A 22,582-nucleotide genomic window follows, 5' to 3' on the forward strand; every position below is an offset into this window, starting at 1 on the left:
AACAATTTTACTTTTTCTTTTCCTCCAAAATGCCTTTTTATGTACATTATCTTTATAATGCCTCAGATCCAATCAAATTAAGGTCAATTACTTATATGGAAGACAAAATTAGGTGTTCATTTTTATATTTTTAAATGTTGGGTTTTTAAATATGTTTTCTTTTAAACATTAGATTTGTCACATTGTACATTGTTTTATTACTGTTGTGAGCTGCCCCAAGTCTGTGGAGAGGGGTGGCATACAAATCTAATAAATTTAAATTATTATTATTATTATTATTATTATTATTATTATTATTATTATTTTAAACGGTCCTTTCTGCAAGAGCACTGAACTATTAAAGAGCAAACACTTTATTGGAAACCTGGTTTCCTATCCATGCTATCTGGAATGCAATTCCATGTAGTGACTTCTATAACGAAGAAGATACAGTACTTGTCTTTCTTAATACCAAGAGATACTTCAGCCAGGCAACTACAAGTTTATGAACAATTGAGCATGGGTGCTGACTTACCTGGGGGACAGAAACAACCATCTATACAGTGATCTTCACATAACTGGGACTGTTCAGAATTGGTACAAGTGTCAGAACAGGGGGATCCACATTCTCGATGCTGCATGTTGAAAGGACAAGACTTGGCTGAAAATAGAAATGAACGATGAGACATTAGAAACTCCATCTATATATTTTTTCTCTCTCTGGAGGTAAAAATATCTCAAAATGGTGGCAATATACACTGCTCAAAAAAATAAAGGGATGAATGAATGAAATATTCTTATTGAATACTTTGTTCTGTACAAAGTTGAATGTGCACAACAGCATGTGAAATAGATTGTCAATCAGTGTTGCTTCCTAAGTGGACAGTTTGATTTCACAGAAGTTTGATTTACTTGGAGTTATATTCTGCTGTTTAAGTGCTCCCTTTATTTTTTTTTTATTTTTTTTTTGAGCATTATATTTTAGTCCTCAGAGGGAACAATTTCTGGGAGGCAAATATTAAGAAATTGAGTTTATCATTAGTCTGGAAAAAAGAAGACATGATATAGAGAAAGGCAAGAGGAAACATATGATAAAGATCTTTAGATATATAAAACTGGTCAAATACTTTTAAAAAACAAAATCTATTTAAAAAAAAGAAGATAAATTAAACATTAGCACCAGCTTTTTATTGATAAGAACAGTTCAAAACTGAGCTAAATTCTGGTTGGAGATATGCAGAGTTCCTGCGTATAACAAGGGGTGAGTTGTAACTTAGCTCACTGCCGAGTCACTTCCTCCCACATTGCAAGACCATATCTCGTGGGCAGCATTATAGGCATGGGCATGCAGTAGTAAAAAATTCAACCCTCCCCCCAAAAAAGCCAAAATCAAACTTGGCTTCTGCACATGTGCAGAAGGAAAAAAACAGAAAAAAATTCCAAATCTCCCAAAATAAAAAAAAAATTAAAAGATGGTGGCCTCAATGGACCGGCACCTACTTATCCATTTCCGTGACATCACCAGTGGGTTGCTACTCGTTTGAGTGAACTGGTCCAAACTGGGAGGAACCCACCTCTGCATATAACCCTCACTAAACTCCGAGTAGCCCATAGGTTAGCATAATCAGCTGAAGTTGCTTTAGCAATATTTGAATGTTGTCAGTTGCCTCTCTTTGTATTGGATTTGAATTTCTCTGCTTAGGCATAGGATTGATCTTGATGGCCTATTATATGGTCTCTAGCTGCCTTATTTAGGATTCTATACACTGATTGCAAAGAGTTCTCCATAGGAATGCAATTTTCTTTTGGAACTAATACTTACGGCAGAAATCTTCTGTTCGCCATTCAAGTGGTTGTCCACCGGCATGGGAGCATTGCCTGGAGTACTCAGCAAAGGTGTTACAGATGCAGACTTCAGTCACAGACTGATCGCATTGGCATAAGTCTTGTAGGCAAGCATCAATGTAGCCACGCACATCAACCAATGCATTGCAAGCTTCAAATGCATTACCAGTCAGTATATTTTGGCATGAAGCAGTCTAGAAAAAAGAAATTAGCACTGCTAAGATATGAGCATGGCACTATATATAAACACAGGAAGCTACCACACTATTATTGATCTGCATTGCTAATGTTTACAAGCTTGGTTTTTTTTTTTAATTTTCAAGATTTTACTGTTTTAATTGTCTTCTGCTTGCTCTTAAACAGCCAAATTCCCTTATAGAGAATGAAATGAAATACAAATGCTTACAGACTGCAGGTTGCATTGGTCTCTAGGTAAAGGGGCAGGATCTTCACATTGTTCTGTGGGTCCATCCATCTTCTGCATGTTCCCAAACTGCAAAGGAGTCAGCCGGACATCTGCAATAAGCAGAAATCCATTCTACTGTTGCTCACGAAGCAGGATGATAAAAAACAACAACAAAATAACAGAAAACAAAAACCCTGTCTGGACACAGGCTGCACCTTTATTATATTTCCTCGGTGTGAAATAAATCTGAGAAAGAGGTCCAAGAAACATAATCAGTCTGCATGATATGAAAACAATCTGATCCTAGGCAATATGATGAGGTTAATTAGACCAATCTCTGTTTCCCTTATAAAGAGTTAAAGTCCCCTCAGCTTTGGAAAACACTTAGCGGTGCTGTTTCAAGGAACTAAAAGTCAAGATGGTAGCAGTAACCACATGTCTGAAGCCTTACCGTTTTGATTGCCATCTTGACTTGTTTTTATAAACCTTCCTCTTCATAGACCACCCTGCGAATGATGCTTCTTGAATTCACTTCTATGAAGCATCGATCTTTATCTTATGCCTATGCATTAATTCTCTTCCAAGCTGTCATTACAGGTTATCCTTGTTTAGTAGCTACAATTAGAATTCAATCATTAAACCAAGTGAAACCTGGACAGTGACTATGAGCTGACTTCAGCTTTCTTTTACTTTACAAACTTGCCAAATTTCATATAGTTAGTGACCCTTCATAACTATGATTGGGATGATGAAAAAGTAACTTTTCAGCCAGTCCTTGCATTTAGCTCAATATTTCTCATCCCCAGTGACTTTAAAACATGTTGAGTCCAATTCCCAGAATTCTCTACTAGCATGAGGTAGAGAAACACAGATTAATCTGAGCCCTAGCTCCTTGCAAGAGAGACCCATTATTCGTACACCTGTGACCACATTAAATTTAGCAGCTCTTTTTTCAGGTTGAAGTGAAAAGCAGAAATCCAGGTTTAAAAGAGGCATGGAATACTTTATTAGTTCTGAAAAAGCAAATGATAAAGAAACAAACCTAGGATTCTTTCGGATTTGGAAGTGGTTATTTCAATTATCTTAATCCTTATATGACATAACTGTAAAGTACAGTTGTGTACTTTAATATTGTCAAATCAATTATCTTTCAATGGCACTTGTCAAATTAAATCCTGTCCTACAAATGAATTGAGATGCGACTACAAAAGCAATAAAAACAGCTATTTTCTGCTATTTTGCCACTTACTGTTGGAAATGAATTCATTGTAGATTGGGATTTGATTGAAATCACCACAAAGGCCACAAGTTTGATTAGCATATTTCTCATTTAGTTCCAGCTATAACAAGACAAAATAATGTAACTATAGTGAATATCTAGAATTTTAAGAATGAAAGTTAAGAACTGACAACTTATATATAACATTGGTAAACAAGTATAGAGATGAACATGTGTAAAGATTAAAATGAAGTTCATTTGGATTAGTGTTTAAGATCTGATAGTGGAATTCTGTTTTCTTTCTTACTTTTGAATTCCTATTACATCCAATGCTTGCCTTTGTCTCTCATAGTGTTGTTCAAAATAAATAGGCCATTGCTCCCTTTTCCTATGATACAATTAAAACCGATGATAGAAAACTTTTGTTCTGATATTTCTTTGAGCAATACATTGTATTTAATATTAATTATGACTTATTTTATCAAACCTACGTCATAAGACATTAATATTTGGTTAACGTTAAACTTTTTCAATGTATTAATCAAATTAATTAAAATTAATTAAATATACTATCTATCTTACCTGAGTGACTCTGGATAGTTTACAAATATAATCCACACAGCCACATTTTTTAAAAAAACCATGGTTAAAAGCAAAGGTAAAAAAACAGTATTAAAACAAAAGTAAAACGATAATAAAAGATGTCGGGAAGTGCAACCATCACGATGGTTATTATTATTATTATTATTATTATTATTATTATTATTAATTAGATTTGTATGCCCCCCCTCTCTGGAGACTTGGAGCGGCTCACAACAACAAAACAGTACAAATCCAATGGTTAAAACAATTAAAAACCCTTAATATAAAAAACAATCATACATCTCATACAAACCACATGTAAAGCGGAAACGGCCCAGGGGAATCAATTTCCCCATGCCTGGTGACAGAGGTGAATTTTAAGGAGTTTGTGAAAGGCAAGGAGGGTGGGGGCAGTCCTAATCTCCAGGGGGAGTTGATATCCCCTCCCCCTAGGCTTATAAAATTTATGCATGGTATGTCTGTGTGTATGATTGGTTTCTTAAATAAGGGTTTTAAAAATTAACTTAAATATTAGATTTGTTCATATTGTTTCACTATTGTTGTTAGCCGCCCCGAGTCTATGGAGAGGGGTGGCATACAAATCAAATCAAATCAAAAAACAAACAAACAAACAAACAAAATCTAACCAGGTGGGCTGCATCAAAGTAATTGAGATAGTCCCATCTGTAACCTGCACTATATATCGGGCATTAATACAATATATCCAGAAATATTTAATCAGAAGGGTCCTCCACTCCTCTGCTCACAACAGAATACCTTTTGGGCTTAGAAAACCTAGAGCCATGTCACCTTTGATCTGAACTAAATGTAGTTCATAAAATCATCTACCACAATGTCTTTCTGGTCAATGAATACTTCAACAGCAACAACACACACGCACGAAATAGATTCAAACTCAATGTAAACTGCTTGAAACTTGACTGCAGAAAATACAACTTCACCAACAGAGTGATCAATGCATGGAATGCACTACCTGACTCTCTGGTTTCTTCCTCAAACTTCCTCAAACCCCAAAAACGTTAACCTTAGACTGTCTACAGTCGACCTCACCCCATTCCTAAGAGGTCTGTAAAGGATGTGCATAAGCGCACCATTGTGACTACGGTCCCTGTCCTACTGTCCTATTGTCCAAATTTACCTATACCTACTTTGCTTTTGTTTATCTTTATACCATGCCTATTATGTTGAACACATTTTGACAAATATATAAACAAAATAAATTTAAAAAGTATGGTCCCATTCTCTGAAGGGCCTTAAAAGTGATAGCCAATATCTTGAATGGATCTCAGAAGCAAACAGACAGCTCACATAACAGAAGTGTTACATGCACAACTCCTAGAGACAGCACATGCCACCACATTCTTCTGAAAACTTATGAACATTTTTCAAGGGTGGCCATATGTAGAGCACATTGCAGTAGTCCATACAGGAGATTACCAGAGTATGAGTGAAAGAAATAAGAACTTCTCATTAGGGAAGGGATACAATTGGTACAAAGTTGAGGAAAGGCCTCTTTGCCATGATTGACACCTACTCCTCAAGCAGGAATCTTAAGTCCAAGAGGACCCTCAGATTATGTACTGGATCTATTTATAATGAAATGAACCTTCCCAAACATTTCCTTGAAGTCATCCCAGAATAGAAGTCATCAATGTTGCTGTGTCTCATTCATTGAGGCATAAATTTAATTTGGCAACATGTCTAAATATTGTCAAATACCAAATTAAATGAGACAAGTCCTGAAGAATCAACAAGAAAAGAGATCAGAAATAAATGAAATGAGACTAAAGGTACTTATAATAGCAGCTAAGTCCAACTTTCTGGTCATAATTCATTGTAATCATTACTAAGCCATCCACATGACCATTTTGCTCACCTGGCCACAATCTAAGATCTAACTGATGCAATCATTGTGCATGTAATTGAGTCACTGCGTGGGAGTGCCTCAGGCAGTGGGGGAGGCCCTCGGAAGCCTGGCACCTACTGGCATTTGAAATACCCCTCTCTGCCCCTCCACACCTGTTGTGGTGTTCCATCCTTCATGAAGGTCTTTGTGTCACCTCATTCCATCCTTCATACAGGGCCCATTTCCATTCTTGTGATGGTTTGGAAGGCTCTTCACTGAATTATGTGATTTGAAGCAGGAGACCTTCCGAATCATCATGAGAACAATGGCATTTGCTAGCATTTTCTCCCCATGAGAGAAGAAAGGTTCTGATGCTCAACATTAGGAATTTAAAAAAACATTTGTTTCTTTTTAAAACATTAAAGAGGTTACTGTGCCCTTCTGCATGTTCTACAGATTCCATTCTAATCATATAACCTCTAGACAGAGGGAAAAAACACACTTGTTTCCAAATTAGGAAAAGTTTTGGTGGTGACAGCAAAACCCAGCAAACTCGTTACAGAACCCCTTGAGTTAATGGATTATTCTTTAATTCTGAAATAAATAAAAAGTTAAAACTGCCACAACAAAGAAAGTGCAACACTGCCACAATAATTAGTAACTTCCTTACACTTTATTAAAAGACAGCCTTATTTAAATGCTGTATTATTAAGGCTCATAATTTTGGGCTACAAAATTTAATCACTAAATGACAGCAGTGGAATGTAGAAAACTTTTCCGTTTTTGCTTCCATCTAAGTAATCATCCAGATTTTTGAAACTTAGATCTGATCGTTCTAGCCTGATAGTTATACTTTTATTATCTAATTGTGCAAAGATATTTTCAAGGACATGCAATTAAGAACATTGATTAAGGAAACAATCCATATGTATAGCTCACTAATCTGCCATCTGGGTGGGTGGATGGACAAACAAACAGAAAGACAGACATAATGTATGTATGTAAGCAAATATCCACAAGTCATTTCCAAAATCATAATAGGAATTTCTTGCCATATCTAGAATAGGGTTCTTACCATAAGGCTGTCTTCTTGATTCCACAAAAGTGTAATTCCTAATTTCCCTTGGATTTTAAGATAATCTGAGATTCTCTCCATCTGAATCCCTAAGTGGCTGTAAGGCAACTGAACCCTGGAAATAAAGCATATTGCAACTGAAAGTTATAGACATTCACTTACAGGAAACATCTCATCTGCAAATGTCAAACTGAAATACAAACAATACATGAAATGACATTCTTCCTCCTGGTGTGACTGGAATTTGTGGCTTTGAAATAACAAAAATATATTTGTTTAAATAATGAAACTTACGGTTCTTCATTGACAGTAATGGAATTTGAGGTCAGTTCAACAGCTACTCCATCAAGTTTTAAAACAACATGGCTTATAACGGTAACATTCTTAATCACCAGGTGTCTTATTTGCACATTGAAGTCTTCATAAGAGGATTTGCAATGGGATGCAAAGACATAATTGCAGAGTCCAGGAAACTGATAGATATCGCCATCAAAGTTCTTGAAGTGGAAATTGCCCCAAGTGCTACACACTCTATGATTATGAGCTGAGTTTCCAGCTGTGGATTCAAAGTAATATGTAAAATGTTTTGTTCAAGACTACCCTCTTTAGCCACCTCAGTCAACCCATCCCCTCATCCACCCATTTATTTTCTCATCCACTCCTCTAAGATGTCTTTTTTACCCCTTCAATCATGACCGATTACTTGAGACTGCCTAAGGTCCTGGATAAATCATTGTTTTCTTGGAAAGGGTGGGTGGGTTTGGAAGTGGTTTTCCATTGCCTTCTTCCCAGGGCTGAGAAAAAGTGACTGGCTCATGGCTTTGTTCCTAAGGTGGGACTAGAACTCATAGTCTTCTAGTTTTAGCCTGATGCCTTAACCATTGCACCAAACGGCTGTTTTCTCTAGATTACATAGCCTTAATCATTCACATGAAGTATGGCAACATTTCAGTGTGATTATTTGTTGCTATTTGCCATCATCCTTCCCTTCCACCCTTCTTTTTGGTTGCTCTGTTCCTAATTAACGTTAAAGTTTTCTATTTTCACTCTGAGATCACATTACTGATACGAACTCAACAATTCATATGGAGCAAGTAATCCAAAACTATATTTACGATATAAAAACATTACAAAATCTGGGATAGGGTCTATATTTGGTTGAATAGAAGAAATTCTCAATGAATCCAAGATTATATAAATTTACTATTCTGAAATGTATATAAATAGAGATATGAAGTAGGTGTTTTCTTTCCTTTGAAATGATCTAATTAACAAAAGTTTTCTTTCCTTATTATGGAGACTTCTATTTTGAGTGGAGCGATTGCAGCTCCCTTTTTTGTTATGTGTTTTGTTTTGTAGTTTTATGTATGTTTGTTTTGTTTTGTCTCTGAAAATAATAAAATATATTTTAAAAAATTTAAAAGAATATTATCTTTGACCAACTTACTCTTGATAGCCATTGTTGTTCTCAATGCAGGATTCATGCTCACAGGACCTGAGGGAGCTAATGTGGTAAAATCTGAAAGAAAAGAATTCTATTATAAGACCAACGTTTTTGCAATGCCACAAAGTATTTCTAAACCTCACTAATGATTACATTTTCTACTGACATTTCTCTCTTTAAATCCAAATAAAATCCATTTTATTTCTTTCTATTATGAGCAAATTTATTTTCGCCTATCTTGCAGTTCAAGGCAACTCTAATATTTATAAATGTTTAATATTTATTTCATCAGGTCTTTCATTCTTTGATTAGCCGAATAATTGGAATGTTCTGAATTGGAATGCCAAAGAATACAGTGTAATTCTTAAAGTGCAGGTTGAAGGAATAACTATAGTTTCTTCATCAAATTGAAGTCCAGATGACCAGGAGAAGAGCCTTTTCTGCCATGGCTCCTACTGTTTGGAACATCATGCCTTCCAAGGTGAGATCTATATCCACATTCCTGACCTTTCACAAGGGCAGAAGAACTGGCTCTGCAACTTGGCCTTGGCCCAAACAAGATTGTACCATTCTGGAGGTGGCTATAGATCAGAGATCTTCAAATTTGGTAACTTTAAGACTTGTGGACTTCAACTCCCAGGATTCTCCAGCCAGCTATGGAGAATTTGTTGAAATCCACAAGTCTTAAAATTGCAACGTTTTGGGACCCTGCTCTAGATTAAGAGATGACTCTAACTTTCCCTGAGGTATTTCATGCTTCCTTCCTCCCCATTTTTTATTGTTGTTACTATTGTTGTTATTTATTATTTATCATTTTAATGTTTACCAATGTTTAGTGCATGTTAGCCATCCAGAGGGGTCTGTAAATGAGATGGGCAGCTTTTATTTATTTTAAATAAATAAGAAAACAAATTTGACAGTTGAAAGCTTTCTGAATTTCCTGGTAATAATTTAAGTTAATTTGAATTTAAGTGGGATCTTTTGCTTAATAAATATGCACATAACTAATATGAAAACTCTTGTAACAAAGGTTTCAAATTAAAAAAATAGAGAAAATAGTAATATATCATTCAAATACAATTCTGATAAAACTCTGTAAAGTTTCATATTGTACCTACAATGTTACCATATGAAATAATAATCAGTGCTAAAATTATGGGAATTTGTCTTCAATAGGTAAGCTTAGTTATGAAAGTAATGTGATGTCTTATATAAAAGTAGCCATGTTGGCAAACATTTTCATTCCATTGTGCAGTATCAAAATGGGGGAAAATGAATTTTTCTGCACTTAAATTTCTTTATAAATTGGTGGTGGAACAGTATTTCAATTGTTAGCAAAATGTGATTATCTTTAAAAAATATTTCTTTCTGCCGATTGCAATTACACAACAGAAAAAAGGGCAGAAGTCCAAATTGTTTTCTTTTCTTTTTTCACTTTTCTTCCTTTTTTCTACTTTCCGTTTTTTTCTTTTTATACTTCTATTGTATTTCAAAATCCTAATAAAATGTTTTTCTTTAAAAAATATATTTGTTGACAAGCTTGAACCAGGAACTTAAATCATTACTGAAATAGTGACTCATTGAATTTTGTATGAGGAAACGAGTCTTGATCCATCAAATACAGGGCTGCTCAACCAAAGGATATTATCATGAATTTTTTGAAATATGGGAAGAAACCAACAAGTGAAAATCCTGATCAGGCCCATAAGCATAAACTGCTCCAAGCATTTTTAAATTATTTTTTCATGCACTGTGGTCTTAATCCACCCAGAAGTTGTTAAGTGTGGTTGCTTGCCAATAAGCAGTTACCAAGTTTGTTTTTCATCACACCCTAATCTATTTATCATAAGAATCATGCACGATTTCTCCACCTTTCCATTTGCAGAGCAACTCATGTTTGCTATTTATCTATAAAACTTAAGAACCAGTCCTTACTATTGGGAGCCACATGACTGTGGTAGTATAGCTTTTCTATGGTTGAAAGGTTTAATGATTTAATGGAGGCTTCAGGTTGAGTTGATTTCAATCTTGTAAAAAATGTGAATTGAATGAAATGCATGCCTTAAATTAATTTAAGGCCCCTCTTGATGTTTCTTTTCATAATATATGTGGAAAAAACTGACTGGAAAATTTGAAGTAGATTTGTAGATAATATTCAGAGGTGGGCATCACATAATTTAATAATCGGTTCACCCAGAATTGAAAATGTGAGTGCGCGCACTTGCAAGATCTATAAAAAAACATGGCAATTCACTCTTGCACGCTACATCAATGCATGCATGTGGTGTCACAAAACACAGCAATTTAAGGCGGGATTGCACCTGGGCAGGTAGGCAGGCCCACAGGTTGCCACTACTGGTCCACCCAAACCGGTCCGAACTGGCTGAATCCCACACATGATAATATTGGTCAAAATCTAGAGCTGAACCAAGAAAAAAAAATCCATCTATTTCCCAGATAAAGACATATCTTAAATGTTGTATTTTAACAGGCATAATATATGCCTCAATCTTATTTTAATTTTGTCAACTTTAATGATTCTTTAATAGTTCTATCCAAACCTTTCTTAATACAGCCAAAGAGATATAGAGTTTTTTTTTTTAAAATTGGAAGGGATGTAATGACAAATATCAAAAGGCTAAGTAATTACTTACTATCACAGGTGTAAATTACTATCATGGGTGTATTGCTTACATATCCACCCATGCATACAATATATTTGTTCAACAAGATTATTTGAGTACAGTTTTAGATTAAATGCCTATATGGTTTGTACGTATGCTGCTCAACTGATGAAAATGAATAATACTTCATTGTAAACATAATTTAATTTTCAATACCCCATCATAAAGAAACATAGTTTTTGCTGTTCTTTTCCTAGCTAGCCAAACTTTCATTTGGAAGATTCCACTTTCATTTTAAATGGAAAGAACAGCTGCAGGATGTGTAATTATTTGCATAAAGTAAACGTTGAAGTTAGGTGAACTGTTAATTTTGCTTTTAGTGTGATGGACATCTGCCAATCACAAAAACAATTAAAAGGACCCATGGAGGGAAGTAAGAAAACAAGATTGTTTGACTGGATTTGCAAGCATATTCCTAAATATTTTCTCCCCAACAAAAAGAAAGTTGCCTTTTTCTCAGTGATACTTTGAGCCTGGTAATGTCTTTGTTATATAACATGTTCTACATATATATGGAAAGATGATGGAAGAAGCTGTTGCCTGCTTCTTTCTACAGGCTTCTTTCTACTGTTAAACATCTTGCTATTTAGACCTTCTTTCTATCATCTCACTTTAAAGAGATTGAAGTCTTACTAGGAGAGAGAAACTGGTTGCTAAATGCCTGTGTTTATGATTCTTCTTGCCAACTGAGCTCAAATAATGCCCAGCTCTAACAGAATCTGCAAGTTCTTGTCTTCTTATACCTTGGGATGATGCCCACATTCCTGTTCCATTCCACTTTCCATTGGCCTGAGAGAAAGATGATTAATAGGTGATATGATTGCCATCTTCATATCTGAAGGGCTATTATGCATAGGTGATGAAGCAAATGTAGTAGTAGTTGGGCTCAAAACAATGAGTTCACATTACAAAATGGGAAAAGGAGAGATGGGGGAAGGTGGACATTATATATTAGGAAATTTTAATTTAATTTAATTTAATTTTAACTTCCTGGTGGCACAAATGCAATGATGGAATCTGGATGATCATCTGTGTACTAAATAATTTTTTAAAGATTTTTTTAAATTTTTTCACCATCTTTACATAAACATCCATACATATACCATAATATCAAAATATACATAATTATACATTTCTGTCCAAAATGCTATAAACAAATATGCTAAATTTGCACCTTTTGTATTTTTCTCCTGTTTTCCTTCTATATTTCATACTATTCCCCTCCCTCTCCCTCTCTTCATTCTACCTTCTTTTTCCCTCTTTCCCTCTTCCCTCTTTCCTATTTGCCTCCCTCTGCCCCCTTCATTTCTACTTCCTCTTCCTAATCCATTTTATAGTTAACAGATGAGCAATTCAAAACCCTAACTTCATACCAACTTCTCCACTCCATGTCCAGTCAACAAAGCAGTGGAAGTGATGTGCCGGTGCCTGGAGGCTGTTGGGGTCTGGATGGGTGTCAACAAGCTCAAACTCAATCCAGACAAGACGGAGTGGCTGTCGGTTTTGCCTCCCAAGGACAATTCCATCTGTCCATCCATTACCCTGGGGGGGGGGATTATTGATCCCTTCAGAGTGGGTTCGCAACTTGGGCGTCCTCCTCGATCCACAGCTAACATTGTTCCGGCTCTGTGAACCCAACCCTGGGCACTGGTGATGAGTTAATTCTGGCCCTGGGCTCAAGCTGCTGCTACTCAATGCCAGGTCGGTGGTAAATAAAGCTCTCCTCATCCGGGATCTGATCCTGGATGAGGAGGTCAACCTGGCATGTGTAACTGAAACCTGGCTGGGCCCGGAGGGAGGAGTTCCTCTCTCTGAAATTTGCCCAGCCGGGTTTCAGATATGGCATCAGCCTCGACCCCAGGGAAGTGGGGGAGGAGTGGCTATTATAGCCAGGGAGAGCCTTGGCTTACGTAGACTCATTGCTCCAGAGATTGTGGGTTGCGAGTCCCTCCTGGTAAAGTTGGACTTTTCTTCCAAACCAATCACTATAGCTTATCTTGCAGACATTCACATTATCTCTTGTATCTCTTAATTTTAGGCCATACTCCTCCCTTACCTCAATTTATATCTTTACTCCTAATTTTTTAAAAATATTCTGTCATTTCTAAATGCCCTAAATTTCTGATCTCTTTTCCCATGTCATATCTCCCTTTCAACTTTATTACTCTTTTTTAAATTTTAACTCATTCTCCATATTTAAATAAATTCTAATGTCATCACTACACTTCTATCCACTGGTTAATAACATTACCAACTTCCCAATAAACAATAGTAAAGAAAAAAGAACTCCTAATTATCTAAAATCTCTACAACACAAAATCCAATTTATAAAGTATATAATCTTATATAAGGACCCTTAAAAATGATACAGCTCTTACAACATGATACAGCTCTTACAACATTCCAACAATTTCAGTAATTATCTAAATCCTTTTCAACATTAAATAAATTTTCTAAGTTATACAAATCTTTTATTAAACAAATCTTATAAAGAAAAGTAGTGATTATTCAAATTTTATAACCTTCCAATAATTGGTCAACTCTAGTCTAATTTATTTCCCTTCTTTTCTTTATTATTTTTCCCTTTCATTGTCAAAAGTTAATTCAAACCATCGTGTACCAATCTCACATAGAATTATTAACTTATAAAAAGCTTTTAATGATTATGTTGATTAATTTTACATGCTTGTACACAACTAATAGTGTTGACATGATTAAATATAAAATAATAATCCTCATTTTTTTCCCTTTCTATTGACCTTTCCCTTTTCATCCATTCTCATTTGATCTTCCACTTCTTGTAGATTTTCCTTTTTCAACTCCTTCTTTTAACTCTTTCTTTTTCTTTCTTTTATTTTTATGCAATACTTTCTTTTTTTACAAATTCCTTTATTTGTGTCTGCTATCAATTCCTCCTAGTCTCTTCTCTTTATTACCCTCTTATTTTTTAATTGTTTCTTCTGATATCAAAGCTCCCCTCCTTCTCTTTTCTTATCACTGTGAATCCCACTGTAATCATTAATCTGTTTTTTTTTATTTTCAGTCCCTTTTTCATCTGTGTGATCTCATTGGTCTTCCTTTTCTTCCTTTTCCTTTTCCATCATTGTAAATTCATTTTTATTTTATTTTCACCTCTGATTTCCAAAAGTTAAGTTTTATGTCTTCATATTTTAACATCCCAGTCAATTCCTCATAGATACATGCTTCCATCTTGTCAAGCTCACAATTCACAAAGTTCAATCATAGATTCTTTTTTACTTGCAGATTAAGTCCATGTAATATCTTTGTATTTCAGTCCAATCCAGTTCAAAATCATTTTAGCTTTGATCACCAAAACAGTGCACTATCAAACACACTAGCACAACAACTAATGCTTTCAAGTCCTTTCAAAATCCTTGTTACCTTCTTATGGGCAAAGTCAGTTTCCAACTTGTCAGCTATTTCAAGCTTTCCACAGTCTGTTGCAATATTTTCTTTTAACCAGTAGATAGCATTATGTTCCCAATATAAAAAAAATAGCTCTTTTACAAAATTCTCCAAAATATTTTAAGTCCACTTAGCACTTATACTTTCTTCAATTTTTTAAAATTATTTTTCAATCTTTTAAACTTCCACCAAGTCCAATTATAAAGACATCCTCAAATTTGAGCTTTTAAACTTGTTCCTTTAATTCTCTCTATGGTATTTCCAATTGCTAGATAGCCGCTCACTCCATTTTAGAGTCCCTTTTGTCTCCTTTTGAATTTTAAATGTCTTCTTTTGTCATTAAATCGGCAAAGCATTCACCCAGCTTCAGCACTTGTTCATTTCTCTCCAGCACAAACATTTAGATCTTATCACTCAGGTGAAGATTTCAATCATTCCAATCTTGTTCTAGTTTTCCAAACAGCTAGGATTTGGGGTTTCCTATGAAGCGCATGAGATATTCGTAGTACTGCAATGTTGGCTATGCCATCTTCTATCTGTGTAATTATGAATGGACAGGACTGTTTTGGCAAGGGGTTGGATCTTACTGGCTCTACTAGTTTCTTACCACTGTGTAAAGAGAAGAGTGATTTGACATGGTATGCTTTGCTATTGGTCTGATAGCATTTGTCCTCTCTCTCCTCTGTGCATAATCAGAATAGGGATGGAAGGGACCTTGGAGGTCTTCTAGTCTAGACCCTAAACCATTTTAGGCAGGTGGCTGTCAGTCTTTTCTTAAAAACCATGACAAACACCCACAACTTCTGAAAGCAAGCTATTCCACTAGTTAATTGCTCTCACTGTTAAGAAATTTCTCCTTAGTGCTAGGTTGCTTCTCTCCTTAATTAGTTTCCATCAATTATTTCTTCTCTTGTGTTCTGATTCTTTGGAAAACAGGCTGACTCCCTCTTCTTAGTGCCAGCCGCACAACTACTGGAATACTGCTATCATGTCACTCCTAGTCCTTCTTTTCTCCAGTCTAGCCATACTCAGTTCCTGCAACAGTTCTTCATATAGTTTTGTCTCCAGATCTTAATCATTTAATCATTCTTTAATCAGGCTTCTCCTTTAATCATACTGCTATTCTAAGAGAGAGCCCAATGCTTTCTGTGTCTACATCATGTTGCTCAATCAAAAATATCAATCTGCAAAATCTGCTTCTCTTCCTGAAAGATCAATAGAAATGTGGGGCCATGCATTCTTATTTTTCACCTTTTTGCTCAGCCCTGTATATAATGTTATAGATACCTACAGACATGTGTCTGCTGCTGCTCCTCAGGATGGAAAGGCTGTTGGTCCATATATTGGTATGGTTGATCTTCATACTGGGATTGAGATTGCTGGTCATCGTACTGGGATTGCTGATATTCAAACTGAGCACGTACTGCAACAATAACGAGAAAAGCAAAGCATTAATTCACAAGAAAAATCCACCTGCAACAAATTCTGCAAAATATTATTGTCCTTCTAGTATTTTATTTATTCTCTGGGATATATTTTTTTCTGTTCATCAATCAGCACTTAAATCAGTTAAACATATTCAGTGAAATATAATAATAATTTATTAGATTTGTATGCTGCCCCTCTCCGAGGAATTCTCTAGAATTCACAATAGAGAAACAAGTGCCTAAAGTCATAATTAGTTCATTTATGAGGGGTCTTTGGTGCTCTCTGACCTTGGTTGTTTTCTTGCAGACATTTCCTGATCCAAACTAATTAATATCAGGAGTACCAAGGACCCTTCATTTAACTCCTGAGCTACAAATATTCTCCTTTATGGGCAGTTCATTTCTCCTTCAGCTATAAAATGGTTCTTTGGCTTGCTGTCTAAAAGCAAGAAAGGAAAGCTTTCTAGACATATTCTGTGAAGCATTTCGATGTTTTGGCCTCCTTATTTTGAAAGCCATATCCGTTCACAAGGCATACAAAATACAGTGGAACCCCGACATAAGAGCTGCTCTACTTAAGAGCAACTCGAGATAAGAGCTGGGAGGGGAGAGATATTTTTGTTCTACTTACAAGCCCAAATTCGAGATACAAGCGCCAAGGAGCTGTCTCCTGAAGCCAAACACTAACTTCCGCGTTCGGCTTCAGGAGACAGCTGCGAAGCGGCGCGCGTGTTTTAAAAGGTTGCAGCCGGCCTGGGGGGCTCGGGGGGGTGCTTGCAGCTTTCTTTCTTGCTCTTTTTCTTTCTCTCTTTTACCTTCCCTTCCTCTATTTCTTCTTTTCTTTCTCCTTCCCACCTTCTTCCCTCCCTCCCTCCCTTCACTCATTCCTCTCTTACTCTCCCCTTTCATAAGTTTCCTTGCTTCCTTCCTCTGTTCCTGTCCCTTCCCCCTTTCTTTCTTTCTTTCTTTCTTTCTTTCTTTCTTTCTTTCTTTCTTTCTTTCTTGCTTTCTTTCTTGCTCTTTTTCTTTCTCTCTTTTACCTTCCCTTCCTCTATTTCTTCTTTTCTTTCTCCTTCCCACCTTCTTCCCTCCCTCCCTCCCTTCACTCCTTCCTCTCTTACTCTCCCCTTTCATAAGTTTCCTTGCTTCCTTCCTCTGTTCCTGTCCCTTCCCTCTTTCCTTCCTTCCTTCCCACCCTCCGTCCATTCATTCACCCATTCCTCTCTTGATCACTTAAAGCCGGTCCCTGGTGCAAAAAGGGTTGGGGACCTCTGTCCTACAGGATTGGGTGGCAGAGAAGTTGAACATATGTAAATTTAAAAGTTTAAGAAAGTTTACAAGTTAAGTGAAAGAAACTTCATTATTCATTTATATGTACATGTACATTTCTTCATTAAAAACATGTCTTTCTGCATAATTTAGACTAACTTTGTGAGTTTTTTGAGGGCTGGAACCAATTAAAATTATTTACATTAATTCCTATGGGGAAAAGTCGTTCGAGATAAGAGCTGCTCGACTTAAGAGCCCAGGTCCGGAACGAATTAAACTCGTATCTCGAGGTACCACTGTACACTGAGAATCCTAGCAGTAGCAGATCAATTTGATATTACAGTGATCCCCCGGGTATTGCGATCCCAATCATTGCGAAACGGCTATATGGTGATTTTTGAACCCGGAAGTAAAAACACCATCTGCGCATGCGCGCCCTTTTTTTTATGGGCACGCATGCGTAGATGGCGCCGGGCAGATCAGCTGCTGGGTGGCTTCCCTGGGTCTTCCCCCTCTTGCTGGCGGGAGGGCGAGCGGCGGGCATCAGCGAGGAGTTTCCCCACCGCCCACGCAAACTCCTCGCTGCCGCTCGCCCACCTTTCGCCCGCCCACGCCGTTCACTCGCGCCGCTTCCCAGCTGAGTCCTGAAGCGAATTGGCTTCAGGACTCAGCTGGGAAGCCGCCTCCCTGCCCGCGCGCCGCTCGCCCGCCCTTCGCCCGCCCACGCCGTTCGCTCGCGCCGCTTCCCAGCTGAGTCTTGAAGCGAATTGGCTTCAGGACTCAGCTGGGAAGCCGCCTGCCTGCCCGCGCGCCCGCCGCTCGCCCGCCCTTCGCCCGCCCACGCCGTTCACTCGCGCCGCTTCCCAGCTGAGTCCTGAAGCGAATTGGCTTCAGGACTCAGCTGGGAAGCGGCGCGAGCGAACGGCGTGGGCGGGCGAAGGGCGGGTGAGCGGCAGCGAGGAGTTTGCGTGGGTGGTGGGGAAACCCCAGCGCCGCTTCCCAGCTGAGTCCCCTTCCCAGGAACCCCAATCTTCGGCTCCTCGCTAGCTCTGCGGAAGTAAAAACACCATCTGCGCATGCACAGATGGTGTTTTTACTTCCGCAGCGCTACTTCGCGAAAACCCGATCATTGCTAGGGGTCCTGGAACGGAACCCTCGCAATGATCGGGGGATCACTGTATATAAGTATGACAATTTGTAACTCCTCCAATTTAATCTCTCTCTCTCTCCTCTGCTATGGCTATTCATGCATTTCAATATATACTTGGCAGCTTCTTTAAAATTAGTGAAATTTCCCAACAGTCAAAACTCACTAAAACCCTATTAGAAACATAGAAACATAGAAGACTGACGGCAGAAAAAGACCTCATGGTCCATCTAGTCTGCCCTTATACTATTTCCAGTGTTTTATCTTAGGATGGATATATGTTTATCCCAGGCATGTTTAAATTCAGTTACTGTGGATTTACCAACCACGTCTGCTGGAAGTTTGTTCCAAGGATCTACTACTCTTTCAGTGAATTGATTTCAGTTTTTCTAATCTGTACGAAAAGAAGACTGGAAACAATCTACCAAGAGTCTTGTTACATGTTTTTGCAACCCCTCTTGGCATTATTGGTCCTAAATAAACCATATTTCAAAGTAAGTTTTTTTCTTTCTCCCTTTGGCTTCATGAACTTGGTCATAATAATTATAGCCATTGGAATAACTTGCTAGGTATGTAGAACATCTAAAAAAATGTTATAAAAGTAAGTTTTGAGAGTTGAAGTCTGTTCCATCTAGAACTCAGTAGTATTCAAATTTGAGTAATATGTTTTAGTCTACCACCCATCATTCCAGTTATGCTCAGTAAGATGCTTCCAGAACAAGGTTAATGGACCTCTTTCCTCTGTTTTCATCCTACAAATAGAAATTTAATTTGTGCTGCCTCCGAACCTGGAAGTCTACAACTATTTTGAGACAATGACAATTCTTTTGGTGTGTAACATTACGTTCCATAATTGTGTGCCAGGTGCTGGTGAAATACTGTCCTTAGTCTTTCTTCAATTGTCATGTGTGCATTTCACTGAATATTTCTATTCTAATACACGAGAAGGAAGAAACGCTTTCTTGAACTTCTTTCTTAAGAGCATTTAAAAGTTTACTAGTATGAGTCACCTTTTAGTCAACCATTCCCCTAAACTTAAACATTTTCAACTGATTTTACTCCTATAGAAGAACATTATGTTGCTAAATATTTTTGCTCTATTCCTTTCTTATAAAGAAATAGTTTGAATCCTAGAAGGGTATGGCTAGCTGATGAGAGCTAAATAGCTTGAAATAGATCTATATTAGTCTCCCTTTATTTATTTATCAGTTTTTTGTAAGTTTGAATATAATGTATGTATGTATGTATGTATGTATGTATGTATGTATGTATGTATGTATGTGCTTTTAGTATATTGTTCTCTTCTCTTCCAATTATTTTCCCTTGAACAATTGTTTGAGAGAATTTAGCATAGGAATTTAGCATACAAGGCAGAGTTCCAGGTTCAAATCCCAGGGAGGGTATGGCTACCCGATGAAGGCAAATAAGCCTGAAATAGTCTCCCTTCCTTTTCATTATCAGCAAAAAATATGTTACATATGTGTATGTGTGTGCGTGTTTGTGTGTGTGTATACACGCACAACCCTATTCATGCACAATGCATTAATATTTTGTTTTAAGTCTATTATTAATACAAAATAACTTACAATGTAAGCTATTTTATATATTTTATTAATAGACAATAATGGACGTGCATGTATGTTTATAGTATGTTATTAGTTTATATAGAATGGCATATTTCTGTCTTTCCTGATTGACATGCTGCATTAGAACAATGATGATGATGAAGAAGAGGAGTAGTGATAGTGGTGATGATGATGACAATAATGAAGAAAGAAGAACCTAAAGTAGATGTTTTCTTTTTACGCTTTTGAGCCTTACACTTATACATTAACACATCATTTACCATCCAAAATGACTATTAGATTGATTCTAAAAAACCTCATTCCATCTAAGTCCAACAAATCAATATTCTTTGATATTAATCAAATTCAATGTTATCACAATGGTCCTGAATTTTATATTGAAACCAGACGCATATTAAAGTATGAACTTCTGTCATCTTTTATGTCTCTTGGAAAACTTCCTATCATCTTCTTATTACAAGTACCTCGAGGAGAAGTACCCTGTGTAAAAGTGTTTTGCAATAATGGCATTGCTCCTAATGCTTTTTACGCATGAACAAAAGAAGGAAATAGAATCTTAATTTAGTCAGATTTGCTAAGGTATCAATAAAGCACATTCCATTCCATTATGTAGCCTACATAAACAGCCCTGTCTGTTGTGAGGCACTATTAATCATAATTATTGATATAATCAAAGCCCCTGAAGTTTCAAAAGAGAGCTGCACTTATTTAAAGTATGAAAGGGATGGATAGTATTTTCCCAAGAAGATAATGAATCGAGATACTACTAAAGATAAACATTTCTGGTCATGGTTTCAATCAGTTTTTTACATGTAAAGTTTTGACCCTCATAATTTCCATCCTGACTTTCTCTAAGAAATGAACTTAGATGTTTAGGAAAACACCCAGAACATAATCTTTTCAAAGTGCTTTGTCTCTGTAGATCGTATGAAATAAAAGTCTGTTCCTTATTTCAAAAATGATTGATAAATTACAATACAGTACACAATCCCAGGAGGCCATAAAGTTCACATTCCTTCAATGGCTGATGATTTTTAAATGCAATTAATTCAATGTTGGATTTCTAATTCATCAAAAATAGCATGAACTTTGCAATAGACTTCAAGAGCTTAACAATCTTATTACGAGCCACCTAAACAATGGAGTGTTTTTATCTGCCCTATTAACCTTCTCAAGTTGGTAACTTTCCACATTCACATATGATAAGCCGTATTTATTCTTGCAGAAAAAAATATACATAAAAGAGAGCATTAACTTTCTATGCTTCGTATTGCACTGGCTCCATTAACTATTGGTTTTTCTTTTCTTTTAATCATTTTTATCTATCAAGATACTGCTCAGTGTGTCAATAAAAGCTGGATTGATAGGAGACCTCAGGCAAGTGTTTTTCAAGTGTAACATTTTAATACCTGATAACATTTAATGAGGCAAAGCAAAGAAAACAGTGTAAAATCATCAGACCTTCAAGAAACCAGGCATTCGCTGAATGTCTTCCAAATGATAGGAAATGAACTTCTCTTAAAGTTTCCTACCTTTCTGTTGGCTTAAGATGATCATTAACATGGGTATCCATAATGATATTCGGGTCCCCCTGCCTATCCCCATACTGCCTGGGGAGCTTGGCAGCATGTATCCTATGACGGGCTTCTGAGAAGCCACTTGTCTTTTGATGCCTTTTATACAGCAGGCATGTGGACTCTGGCTGAGTTCCCAGATAGTTTCACAAGCTCCCAGAGAGGTGGAGTTTCAGAATCTTTAGCAGGTGCACAGGTTGTGAGATGATGCTATTTTATTTTATTTGGAGTTGCTACGACCATTGAAGAAACTCAGATGAAACGAAAAGCAAAGTTCATCATGTCTTTTGCCATTTAACAGGGTTAATGAGAAGGCGCAATTCAAGGATCTTGCCCTTCCTGAGAGCCATGGTGGGGTAATGGCAAAGAGGTTGGGCTAAGCCCATGTTCAAGCTCTTTCCCAGACACAGGAGCTCAGTAGATGACCTTGGGTCAGGCACCTTTGCTTAACCCAACTTCCTCCTCGGGAATTTTGTTCACAAGGAAACATATGAAGAGGGAGCACTGCAAGTATTACCTTGGACTCCTAATAATGCGTAGAGATTGGGTGGGGTTGTTCTATCCTGAATACGCAGGTTCTAAATAACCTTTTAAATAAATTCACATGCTGTAAGTCATTACTGGTAGAACAATATTACAGAACAAAAATAGAAAGAGACTAACGATTAAAGCTGTTTCTTAAAAACTTCCAGACAATGCAGGTCAAATGCTAAATTAATGGAGATGTAGATGTTTTAATTATTTAGATAATTTCTTTAAAAATATATTTTTGTGTAAAGGTGAAAACAATATATTAAAAGGTATACTATATTTTTTGAGTATAAGATGCACCATTCCCCCCTCCTAAAAAACTGTGGAAATGTTGGTGCATTTTTTTTTAATTATTATTATTATTATTATTATTATTATTATTCATTGGATTTGTATGCCACCCCTCTCCGTGGACTCGGGGCGGCTAACAACAGTGATAAAAACAGAATGTAAAAATCCAATACTAAAACAGCTAAAAACCCTTGTTATAAAACCAATCATACATACAAACATACCATGCA

The 22,582-nt window shown here is 36.7% G+C and overlaps 1 protein-coding gene across 1 annotated transcript in view; it reads right to left on the reverse strand.

Moving 5' to 3' along the window:
- LOC139174659 (mucin-5AC-like) overlaps positions 1 to 21,590 on the reverse strand; it is a 95,664-nt gene extending 74,074 nt beyond the window's left edge. The window contains exons 1-9 of the mRNA XM_070765157.1: positions 21,489 to 21,590; positions 15,819 to 15,950; positions 8,421 to 8,492; positions 7,268 to 7,529; positions 6,974 to 7,088; positions 3,480 to 3,570; positions 2,231 to 2,340; positions 1,802 to 2,018; positions 515 to 640 (exon numbers count right to left, since the gene is read on the reverse strand). Coding sequence (XP_070621258.1) covers positions 515 to 640; positions 1,802 to 2,018; positions 2,231 to 2,340; positions 3,480 to 3,570; positions 6,974 to 7,088; positions 7,268 to 7,529; positions 8,421 to 8,492; positions 15,819 to 15,950; positions 21,489 to 21,585 — 1,222 coding nt within the window. The 5' untranslated portion in view covers positions 21,586 to 21,590. The remainder of the gene's footprint in view (positions 1 to 514; positions 641 to 1,801; positions 2,019 to 2,230; positions 2,341 to 3,479; positions 3,571 to 6,973; positions 7,089 to 7,267; positions 7,530 to 8,420; positions 8,493 to 15,818; positions 15,951 to 21,488) is intronic.
- Positions 21,591 to 22,582: the final 992 nt, after the last annotated feature.

Source organism: Erythrolamprus reginae, chromosome 1 (assembly GCF_031021105.1).
Source record: "Erythrolamprus reginae isolate rEryReg1 chromosome 1, rEryReg1.hap1, whole genome shotgun sequence".
Taxonomy (NCBI): domain Eukaryota; kingdom Metazoa; phylum Chordata; class Lepidosauria; order Squamata; family Dipsadidae; genus Erythrolamprus; species Erythrolamprus reginae.